Source organism: Arachis ipaensis, chromosome B6 (assembly GCF_059453495.1).
Source record: "Arachis ipaensis isolate K30076 ecotype BB chromosome B6, ASM5945349v1, whole genome shotgun sequence".
In the NCBI taxonomy this organism is placed as follows: domain Eukaryota; kingdom Viridiplantae; phylum Streptophyta; class Magnoliopsida; order Fabales; family Fabaceae; genus Arachis; species Arachis ipaensis.
Genome location: NC_142441.1, coordinates 20,147,137 through 20,159,684, shown reverse-complemented (window position 1 = coordinate 20,159,684; position 12,548 = coordinate 20,147,137). Strand labels below are relative to the sequence as shown.

General features: G+C 28.7%; 2 protein-coding genes across 2 annotated transcripts; one reads left to right on the top strand and one right to left on the bottom strand.

The window, feature by feature from the left end:
* Positions 1–216: 216 nt before the first annotated feature.
* LOC107648055 (uncharacterized) lies at positions 217–1,238 on the top strand. Its single transcript, XM_016352076.3, has 3 exons — positions 217–533; positions 623–771; positions 855–1,238. The coding sequence occupies exons 1-3, from the start codon at positions 348–350 to the stop codon at positions 991–993; spliced, it is 474 nt and encodes a 157-aa protein (XP_016207562.1). The 5' UTR covers positions 217–347; the 3' UTR covers positions 994–1,238.
* Positions 1,239–8,297: 7,059 nt separating this feature from the next.
* LOC107646092 (dof zinc finger protein DOF2.5) lies at positions 8,298–10,128 on the bottom strand. The gene is made up of 2 exons (XM_016350283.3): positions 9,987–10,128; positions 8,298–9,580 (listed from the first exon to the last, which is right to left on the bottom strand). The coding sequence occupies exon 2, from the start codon at positions 9,564–9,566 to the stop codon at positions 8,676–8,678; it is 891 nt and encodes a 296-aa protein (XP_016205769.1). The 5' UTR covers positions 9,567–9,580; positions 9,987–10,128; the 3' UTR covers positions 8,298–8,675.
* Between the last annotated feature and the right edge of the window lie 2,420 nt (positions 10,129–12,548).

Below are 12,548 nucleotides of genomic sequence, written 5' to 3'. Positions count from 1 at the left end.
AAACAAGTCTTAAGAAGCCAAAACTTAAATTGTCCAAATGATTGTTGTTGCTGTTATCTGTTATCCCCATTTTTCCACATATAACATTTATTTATTTGTTAAGTAATGATAATAAATTGTCGTTTTGAGTGTTGGGCGTTGAGTTGACATGCAAGGGAGATATTACATATTATCTTTTTATAAATTATTTAATAACTATAAAATAGAAATAAATGGAACAAAATTTATTTAGTAGGTTGGAAATTGAATCGGGAAGAGAGGAAGGCAGCTTAGCTATCCGCAACCAACAAGAGAAGAAGAATATCATTTTGGTTATTGATTGATTGATCTGAATCAGAGAGAGAGAGATGGCTAATCTGTATGTGAAGGCGGTGCCACCGGCGGATCTGAACAGGAACACGGAGTGGTTCATGTATCCAGGGGTGTGGACCAGCTACATCCTCATCATCTTCTTCGCATGGCTTCTCGTCCTCTCCATCCTCCACTGCACCCCCGGCATCGCCTGGACCATCATCAACCTCGCCCATTTCGCCGTCCGTAATTCAATTCCTTTCCTTCTTTCTTTGTTTCTTGATTTATTGATGGTGATGGTGAATTCATGGATTGATTGATTGATTGATAGATTACGTATCACTACTTCCACTGGAAGAAAGGAACCCCGTTCGCGGAGGACCAAGGGATCTACAACCAGCTGACGTGGTGGGAGCAGATTGACAGCGGCAAACAGCTCACTCGGAACCGCAAGTTCCTCACTGTTGTCCCCGTCGTTCTGTATGTACTCTGCATTCAGTAGAGAGATTTGATTATTGAATGAATGAATAATAACGTAACTGATTTTATTGGTTGCTCATCAGGTACCTCATTGCGTCGCACACAACTGACTACCGACACCCCATGCTGTTGTTCAACACCCTCGCTGTCATTGTCCTCCTCATTGCCAAGTCCCCCAATATGCACAAGGTCAGGATTTTCGGAATCAATTCTGACAACTGACTCTCTTCTTCTTTTTCTTTTTCCCATTAATTACTTGTAATGTTTTGCTGCCTTTTAGCTATAAAATCGAATAAATCTTTTCACTTTTTCATTTTTTTTTTCCTCTACTACTCACTCTGCCTGCCTCTCTTTTCATTTAAGCCTGGCCCAGTCAACTAGATCAAACTAATTGTATTTCGATCACAAAACTATGTATGTGTATGTTGTCATTTGAATTTAAATCAACTTGTGTTACTTCTCAATAACATATTGGATTGAATTTCACCTTGTAAAGAAAAGGAAACACGTCCATCAAACTTCCCTTTAAAATTCTAACAGGATTATTTTTACGTCAGTTAATCTTGTGAAACAAACGTTGTAAGCAACATTCTATGTAGTTTTACATTTAGGCGTTGCTAGAATTTTTAGTACTTAAAGTCTGGAACATAGTGCATAACAAAACTGATATATTGATGTAATTTTGTACATAATATTGATATGTCTTCTTTCTGTGTGGTGGTAATCCTTGTCCTTCATCTTGATAATATTATATTAGCTTCTTTTCTCGTAAAATTAAATAATCAATAAAATATAAGACAAAGGGGGAAAATACAAATGATCGTTTTCCACTTTTCCTCCGGTCGCGCAATTCTATATATATTTTTTTTCGCTACTGCTTTTGTACTAAACAGATTAAAATTACTTTTAGTGAATATGCAGATAAACACCAAATCCAACAAGACTTCTGCATTTTTTGCTCCTTTTTCTCTGTTTCTCCCTTTGCGTATGATAAACTTTTGCATTGCATAGTGACAACAACGAAAAAAAAAAAATATGCACTTTCGATTTCTTTGCCTGAGCCAACTTTCCAGTTCGCTGTCCTTTGTAGGCTGTTGGAAACTATCAATAAACTGAACTTTGAAACTTGAAATTCTAAATAAAAAGGAAAAGTATAGGGTATATACTATCTGCTAATTTATTGTCAATAATTTTCTACTAGAAGATACATATATAAAGAGACATTCAGAAAATACATCTACAAAGATACTTTTATTAGACACAATCATAAAAAAGATATTTTCATTAGATACATCCATAAAGATATTTCTATTAAACACAACTATAAGTAAGAGTTAACAAGAATTGATAAAATTCTTGTTGGTTACGTAGCAGAATTGAAAAAAAAAACAAACATTTTGAACTTTTAACAACGCTTGTTTATAGTTGAAAATTATAACTATTGATTAAAAAAAAAGAAATATTCATAATATTCATATTAAACATCATACATAATAAAATATAATGACATTATTTAATATATATAACCGATTCTATTTAGTACTTCGGACTACTTTAGAGTTTAGATAAATAATTTAATTAAAATCTTATGAAAAAAAGCTTAAAACATAAATATTTATATTAAAATTAACTCATAAAAAAATTGTTTTTTTATTTGTAATTTAGTTTGTGCTTATTTTAAAATGGAGTAATAGACATTTTTTTATTTTTTTCATAAATATTTAAAAAATATATTTTTTTTAAATTGCAAGTTAATTTTAAAATGTCAAATATTAATAGTGACTTTTATTTTATAACTTAAAAATTAATGAAAAGTATGCTGGATCTTTCCAGACAGGAGCTTAGTGTGATAAAAAATGTAGTTATAACTTATAATGTAATATTTTTATTATTAAGTCTTTGCTCAACTAATATATACCGTATTTCTATTATCAATATAATATATGCCTAATAGAAATTTTGCTAATATATGTTTTAAGAATATATTTTAAGAATATTAAAAACATATTTGATAAAAAATTATTGAAAGAATAATTTCTTTTATATTTTTAACGTATTAAAATAATTTAAATTTTTTATTATTATACTAATATAATATACTAAATAAATCAAGTATTCAACTACACCAAACTTTAAATTTGCCCTACTCTCTTTCTCATTATGCATTTACTTTACGCTGATATTTGTTAACTTTATCTTAAAATTAGTATTTTTGCTTGTAACATTACGAAAATATAAATCTTTTGAAATTATAAATCTTTTGAAATTATATTGGTTTTGTCATAATATTATAGATTATAGCAAAAAAGATTTATAAAATCAAACTATTTTTGTAAAAAGTCATAGAGAACAAAAGTTCATATTGACTAAGGAGACTAGAGTTTCCGTAAATAAAAAAATCAAATAATAAGTTTTTAAATATTATTTTCATGTGAAATAGTTAAATTTTTTACTAAAAATTAAATTTAATATTCATTATCTAAAATATGAAAGAATTTAATGTTTATACTTTTATATTTGATTAAATGTTAAATTTGTTGTACAAATAAAAATAATTAATTTTTATTTTTATTATTTAAAAAAAATTTCTCTCTCTTTATATATATAAAAATATGGTTAGATATTAGTATAAAAAATTTATATTGATAATAATTATAAAATTAACTTAAAATATTTTTTAAAAAAAATTGAATCTTAATTCTAATTATTAATCACAATATAATATTCTATCCAAATTATATATAATAAATATTTGAAAAAAGAGAAGTAAATATATAAATTAGAAACATAAGTAGTAAAAATCTAAAACTATATAAAAAAGTTTAAAAAGTAAGCATATAATAATCATCATATATTTTATGTAAATAATATTATGAGATAATTTTTAATTATATTTAATTATAAATTTAATATATTTTTTTTATAATTTTACGAATTTATTTGAATTATATTATTTTATTAATTTTATTTTTGATAGAACAAAAATGTAGAGAAAGATAAAGAATAAGAGAGAAGAGAGAGAAAAAGATAAAGACGAAGGAGAGAGAAAATTTATTAATTTTGAAGAGAAATTTTTTTTTTTAATTGTAATGAAAGAATATCTCGTTATATATTTTGGTTTGTCAAATTAGTAATATAAAATATGAATTATAAGTTATACATAGAGTGAGAAGGATAAAGAGAAATAGAGAAGAGGAGAGAGATAGATAAGAGGATGTAGCTAGAAAAAAAGTTTATTATTTTTGGAAAGAAATATTTTATCTCAATTTTAATGAGTGTCATATGACCTATTTTGGTTGTTAAATTAGTCATATAATATGATTGCTGCTACACATCCAAACATTTTTGGCAATTAAGTCCAACCAATTTGGCCTAAACCCAAGAAAAATATGTGATGTTGTTGCTGCGTTTTATTTTTATTTTTTCTACTCCTCATTTTTTTCATGTTATTGTAGCTAGTCATTTATTCTTCTTTTTTGTTTGATATTTTTTTCTATTTTTCTTAGTTTTATTCCTCTTAAAATAGTAAATCAAGAAGAATTTTGAGAAAATGAAATAAGAAGGAAAAGATAAAGAAAAAAAAGATGAAAAAGAAAAAGACGAAGACGAAATGGAAGATGAGGTGGAGAAATTCAAGTGAAACCAAACCAAATAAACCTAAATTAAACTAAAAAATGAACCGAAATTTTTTAAGAAAAATTTGGTCAATACTTAACAGTAGCATCAAGTGAACCTCAGATAATTCACAAATGAACCGAAATTAGTTCATCAGATTTGAATAAAAACTAACTAAACAACCACACATGAACAAGTTCAACAAATTCAAGTGAAATGAAACCAAATGAACATAAATTAAACTAAAAAATGAACCGAAATTTCTTAAGGAATAAAAAATTTTGTCAATACTTAACGGCAGCATCAAGTGAACCTTAATTAATTCACAAATGAACCAAAATTAGTTCAGATTTGAACAAAAACTAACTAAACAACCACACATGAACAAGTTCAGCAAATTCAAGTGAAACGAAACCAAATGAACCTAAATTAAACTAAAAAATGAACCAAAATTTCTTAAGGAATAAAAAATTTAGTCAATACTTAACAACAGCATCAAGTGAACCTCAGTTAATTCACAAATGAACCGAAATTAGTTCAAATTTGAACAAAAACTAACTAAACAACCACACATGAACAAGTTCAACAAATTCAAGCCAAACGAAACCAAATGAACCTAAATTAAACTAAGAAATGAAACGAAATTTCTTAAAGAATACAAAATTTGGTCAATACTTAACAGTATCATCAAGTGAACCTCAGTTAATTCGCAAATGAACCGAAATTAGTTCAGATTTGAACAAACAATAAAAAACTCAATCATCAACAAAAACACATCAACTTCATTTCTTGATCCAAATGAACCTCAAATAAACAAAGAAATGAAACAAAATTATTTAATAATGGCATCAGAGAAAATCATAATGAATAAAGATGTTAGAAAAATGTTGGTATTGTTGGTGACGATAATAACAAAAGAGAAAGATAACGATAAAGGAAAAGAAGAAGAAGACGCAACATCAGGAAAGAAGCGACGACAGCGAAACGTATGCGGGTGAATTTAAAATACTTGTTTGGACTTGATTAAGGTTATGACTTAGATGTAGAGCTTTATTCATATAATATAGTTGTATTTAATTTTAATTTTAATATTTTAATTTCAATTAAAAAATATTATATTACATATTTTAGTTGTTAAATTTATAATTACTAATTAGTCACTGATAATATATAAGAGAGTTAGACAGGGTGAAGGAATGAGATAGAAAAAGGGAGAGAGAAAAAAAAAAAGATTTAATTTCAATTACAATAAAAGAATGACATATGACATATTTTAGTTATAAAATTAGTAATATAATAAATGTATAACTTAGGATTTAGGATTAATAATTTATCATTTATGGTCTAAAATATAATAAATTAATTTTTAAAAAATTAATTGATATTGACTATAAAAAAGTTTAAAAATATTATTTATTATTTATTTGTATACTAAAATTAGTCACTAATATATATGTATATAAATATATATTATTTGATTTATTTTTTAAATAAATTTATATTTTAATAAATATATATATTAATAACTCATTTTGATATACACTTAGTGTGATTGAAAAAAAAAATTAACTCTCTAACATTACTCGTTTTAAAAATATTAAGAGTTATCAAAACTATTCAAGATATAGATTAATTAGGGTCTGTTTAGAAAACTCCAAAAGCTACTTTTTTTAGCTTTTGACTTATAAAAAATTGTATTAATAGTGTTTGGTACAATTTTTTAGATAAATTTTTAACTTTTCAAAAAATTATTTAAGAACTTTTAAAGAAGTTAAAAAATGTGACTTCTCCTATTTTTAAAAGCTATTTTATCATTTCTATTTAATGCACAACTTTAAAACAAGGTCTTATATAATAACTTTCCAAACACAAAATAACTTATTTAAAAATTGTTATTAATAAAAGTCTTTATATTTTAAGCTCTTTTTTTCAAAAGAATAAGTTTAGCCAAACTGACCTTAAGTAGCTAGTTTGTCATTGTTCTCACTTATTTATTTATTATTATTATTATTGAATTTCTATAGAATTAATTGAAAAAAAAAGCATACAAATTAATAACATATCAACAATCAAATTTAGCAGCGGGGCATTATTCATAAGCAAATACTGTGGATTCCATCTGAGCCTCCAAATGGGCGCGCGCCACTCCAGCTCTTTAATTTGTTCATCCCTCATTCAAATTAAATTGGTCTTATCTTTGTAATTATTTTGGTCAACAATTGGGATCTTGCTAGATATGAAGTTGCATTGTGACTTGTGAGGAGGGTACATAGGGTTGTTTCTCTTTTATTTCTAGTTTTTTTTTTTTTTTTATTCATTTAAGCTATACCTAGTTGGCTCTAGCCTCCTTTTTTTTTTTTACTAAAGATATGAGACTCGAACTCGCAACCTCTTAATTGAGTATGGGGAGATTATGCCATTTGAGCTATTACTCATTGGCTTGGCTCTAGCCTTCTTTCTTTCTTTAACTTGCTTTTTTTTTTTTTTGGTGATTTTTCTTTAACTTGTTGGACCATATATATATATATATATATATATATATATATATATAATTGTAAATAGTAAATACCAAAGGGAACGAATTCCAGACAAGTGATGAGCAATTTAACCATTTCAGTACTCGGCAAAAAATATCTATCTTTTCATCAGAAACAGATAGTCAAAGAAAAATGAAGAAACAATCTTTTCAGCAAAAGAAATGACAAAAGGACGAAACTTAAGCAGGCACAAATGCCCCACTCATCAGGAAAACTATTATATTCACGAATTTAATTATAATTATATATACACTTACAAATTAAAGCAACAACAAATTATATGAGTTTCGACACAGATGAGAGCTGTTGGTAGTAATTAAAGAAATTAATAATTAAAGTGGAAAGAACACTTTGATTTTCAAAGATATTCGTACAGACCAAGCCCGAATGAAGGGAGAGTGTGGCATAATTAGAAGAAAGGCATTATTACATATATACATACATTAACATTAGCATATATCAGTAAAGGTGTTAGTTTTTGTCTGCCGATTGAAATAATAATAGTTAATTGATGATGGACATGTGAAGGCATTGACCTAAGTGATGGAAATGATTTCCACTTGGGCCAAGAGAATGTTTAGAGGGTCCCACTTAAATACCGAAAGAAGGGTGTGCTCTTGAGAGAGAATTCTCTTTAGTCTTTGCACATGCCATAATTAAAAGCGGAACATCATCGATCACTCGTGGAATTGAGGATCTGTGTCGTGACTCATGCCTCTCTTCCTATTAAAATAATACAAATCCTTCAAAGTGGGCGTCCATTGTATTAGGTTTGTGTTTGGTTGGGGCAGGTACGTAATTTAATCCGCTTTTATTTTTCAATCTATATGCTATGCTTCACTTAACAATGTGGCTTAACTTGCATTACATAATTTTAATATGTATTTGTGATTAATCAATTATGTGATTTATGTAACAGAACTTTGTTGTCAATTTGAGTTTTATATATAGTAGTAATGCAATAATTAATGTGATCCACAATTTAAGCCCGCCATTAATTGTTGCGGTGTCTGATGTATGTCCTCATCAGACATGAGCAAATTAATTAAAACATGCGTTGTTTTTCTTCTTTTCCTAATTTTCAACCGAATAATTCCACCAAAGTGCTTTCATGGTTGGAAAGAATCTTGATCCGATGGGATAATTTAGATAACAAAGCTGACAAACCCACTAATTTTTGCACAGATAGATAGAAATAGTAACAGGAAGGTACCATAGAGAGGGAGCTAGCTAGCGCACAAACCACTCAACCAAAATAATAATAATAATAATAATAATAATAAAGGTTAGAAATAATTAAACTTGAATAATTAATATATATCGGAGTCTTTTCCTTAATCATCATCAAAACTCAAAAGTCATTTGGACCAAATCTTTGAAAGCATACATCAATAAAGTTGATTGATCTACTTCTGACAGAAGAATTCATGAATACAAGTTGCATGTCCTCGGGCAAATTAAAGCATGACCTATATTCAGCTATTCTTCTATCTATCTATCTCTCTATGTAAAAAGATTTCAAGAAAGGAAAAACAAACCAAGATCCATGAGCTCCTCACATTGTTGAAATAGCAAATTAAACAAAAGCTAAAATGTATACAAATTAAGAGCAAGTAATAATAACCATATATATCGATCCTACTGTGTTAGCTTCTCTCTGAACAATTTCAAGCAGATTATATATAATTAAGAAGATCAGATGAATGCATTGCATGATTGTCATCATTAATTTTCTTCTTAATTAATAACTAATTACCATGATGAGCCTTCACCAATAATACCAGTCCAATACCCAGTTGAATTGTTCCCAGCTTGTTGTTTGTTGTTTTGGTCAAGTTCAACACCTGCCGCTGAAAGCTGATGATGATGGTGATGCTTGATTTCTCCAAAAGGGAACAGGAGCCTCCCATTATTATGATTATCATTATTCTCTACTTGCCCACCATTACTTCCAAGCCCATCAACCAAAGAAAACCCAAGACTGGGCTTAATCTCTTGCATGGGAAACCCAGAAGGGTAAAGAGCATTTGAATTTGGCATCAATGAAGAATGGACATAAGGAATGTTATTCAAGCCTCCCCTAGGAGCAGCCATCCCAGAAGACCTTAGCAACTCAATCGCTGAAAGAGAACTTGGAGCAGCAGCAGCAGTAGAAGAAGATCCATCACCTCCTCCTCCTCCTCCTCCGGTTTCGAGTTTCGGAATCTCAACATACGCAGACAAAGCATGATGATGAAAGTTCTCCATAGCTGGAAAAGCTAAATTGAGATCATGCCCTCCTCCTTGCATCATTTTATTATTAGGGTTTTGTGCAGCGAGGCTGGGTGGGTTCAAATCTGGAACCTTTGGTGCAGAAGATGAAGATAGAGAAGATGAGGAGGATGAAGCTGATGATGAGATGATCTTCTTATTCTTCCTTGAACCGCCACCGACAGGGACGTTCCGAAGAGAGCCTCCCTCAGTCCAGTACCTTCTGCAAGTCTTGCAGAAGTACCTGGGCTGAGTGAGGCTATAGTTGTTATAGTAGCAAAACTTTGTGTTGGTTGAATTGCACCTTGGACAGTTCAATTGCTCTTGTGGCCTTGCTTTCTTCTCCAACACTGGCCTTGCTGTGCATGAAGAATTCGCAGATATTCCTTCCATGCTTCTTCAACCTCCTAACATATTAACAAATACGAGATAACAACAAATAAAAATAATATTCTTTTTTCCCTGCTATTTGACAATTATAGATCACATGAGCAAAGGAAAAAAAAGGTAAAGAGGAAAAAGAAAAGCAGTGTTTTGTATTTTGCATTTAGGAGCTGATCTAAACTTCCTTTTGTAGAAAGAGAGAGAAGATGGTGGAAAATTATATAAATCCAAAGTTGAAGAAATTAAAGATACTAATAATAACTCCTCTCAACTCCAATTAATTAACTTGATACATACCATTAATCTAAGATTTTCATTATTAAACCTAATCTCAGAAGCTGGCGATGAATACATAGAAGAAAAAGAAAGAGGAAAGCAATAAGGATGACTTGAGAGAGAGAGAGAGAGAGAGAGAGAGAGAGAAGTGACCTTGCTATAGCTAATTTGTGTGCACACTACTGAAGCTGGTGGCTGCTGGTCCTTAGTGTAAGAAAGAATGTTTTAGTTGGTTTGTGGGTTGGCTTTATCTGTTGGCTTTACTTTATGAATGATACAAAGAGAAAAGTATCACAAAAGAAGAAGAGAAATGTGTCTGTCTCTTTTGACTATAACCTTGCAGTAATTAATTTTATTTCTCTTTTGCTTTTGTTTTAATTTACGTGGTGGAATAATGAGTATGTACTACTGTGGACCGATGCTGGATTTCTCTTTCTTGGCTATATCTAGTTTCTTTTGTCAAACCATCTTTTTCTTCTCTAATCAACGACCATTCATCACAAACCTATATATATATATATATTCTTTTATGTAACTAACATAGAGAGATTGTATTTTATCTAGCTATCCATGTTTTCCATGATGCTTTAACATATTAGGGTTTTAATTTCTTGCAAAGTTATCAAATTGGATTCTCTCCTATCGTGATCGGTCGTCTTCATTTTTTACCTTTATCTATTTATGCAATAACTTGTAAACATTCTATGTTTTGGAAATTTGGAAATGCTTTATTTGATGGTTGATCACTGATAATAAGATGAAACGTACTGAAACCACAGTTCAATTGCAACCAACTGCATTAGACGACCGCACCAAGTAATGTAACTTTAACTGTTAATTACTTGATAATTGGATGATCTCATTTCATGAATTTAATTTATTTTATTTCTATATATGGTTAGTGAAATTTTTATATCGAAAATATTTGATAATAAAAAAAAATCAAAAACAACTAAAATTTATTTTATTTATTATTTATTAATAAAAAATTAATAAATATTAAATAAGATAAATTTTTTTTTGCCATCTTAGCATTACTATTTTTATATATAATAAGTATTTAGTCATGCAAAGTTACATAGATAATTAAGTTGTTTTATAAAATCACTTACTATTTTAAAATTCTCATAAACACAAGTTGATTAGTGATTATAAATGACATCATCCTTTAATTCGGAAATTTAATTGTAGATAAGAGGAATGTTAGGGGGCAGCAATTTTGGTGTTTTATAACCATCAATTGGTTATTAATAGTGTTTTTAACGGTGTGAGATTACATCTAATGATGGGAGATCACTCACTTTTATTTTGATAGTTAAGTGCTAGCCAAAAAACACAAAAATTGCTGGCTCTCTAGACTTTTCCATGTAGATAATTATAACAAATATGCTCTAAAATAAGAAGGTGCTTAATTTGAAGAGTGAAACGTTCTAGTACATACGGATTCAGTGCATCATTATGCATACTGTACAACTCGTCATGAATGAGAAAATCATGATCAATATTGAATAGTAAGTCAATTAATCTGGGCTTAAAACGTGAGGAAATGTGTGTGTTTTCTGGAATGTTTTGGAATTAAGCAATGTCCTTAAGCTTGAACTAATCAGAATCTGTTTTGGAATTAATCAGAAAGCAATACATCAATTTGCTCACATCATCATTCCATAATTATATTTTCACATGTTTTGCAAAACAATACTTGTCTATTAAGAAAATTGTAATATTAAATTTAAATGGAAATATAAACTTTATTTATTTTTGCTAGAAAAAAAGACAATATAGATATTTCTTTTAATATAAATGTTTGGGTGAACTTTTAAAAAAAAATCTTTTTTTGAGTTATTTTTTTTAAAATCTTATAAAAAAATAAAAGTAATTTTATGTTTGGATATCTCATGTAAAAATATTTTTTTATCTATCAATTATGTTTGGGTATAATAATATGAAAATATTTTTTTGTTTATTTATTATATGAAAAATATTTTTTAAAAGAAAAAAGATTTTTTAAAAAAAAATGTAAATTACAACTTCTCAAAGAAGATGTTTTTTTTTTTTAATTTTTTTAGTACTTTCACTTTTCCTAATAGAAATTAGCCAAACACATTAAAAAAAAATCTTTTTTCATTAAAAAAAAAAAATTATCAAAATAATGGCGCCCAAACAAGCATTTGGTTCCACAATATTAGATGTTGGTTCGATAAACTTGATTGATTCTACCTCTCGTGAGCTGATATATTACCAAAACATATAGGTAGTGTTATTCTTTTGTTTAATTTAGTCAAGAGAACAAATAATTTTGCATCCTAAAATGAGATACAGCGTTGCTTTATGCAGCATGATTGTGTACCTTCCTAATCCATGGATCATCATATTCATACAATAAACATAGCAACGAACAAGTTAAATTAAAGGGTAAGAGAGGTTTTTCAAATACATAAAAAAGTGGCTGTCAATATAGCCGACAAGAGGCGACAAAAAGAGGCCACCATGGGTCCCAAATAGTGCGCGGATGGGATGGAAAAAAGAAAAAGAAAAAGATCCTTCAATCTTTAAATACTATTATTCAATTGAAATTAATCATAATTAATTAGTGAAATCTTGTTCAATTACTATAATAGAATATTGGAGTTATGATGGGTGGAAGGTGGGTGCCCTTTCGCACTCTCTCATCCCTTTTGGTTGTGATGGGGACGCCTATTGCCTTCAAAAGTCTTC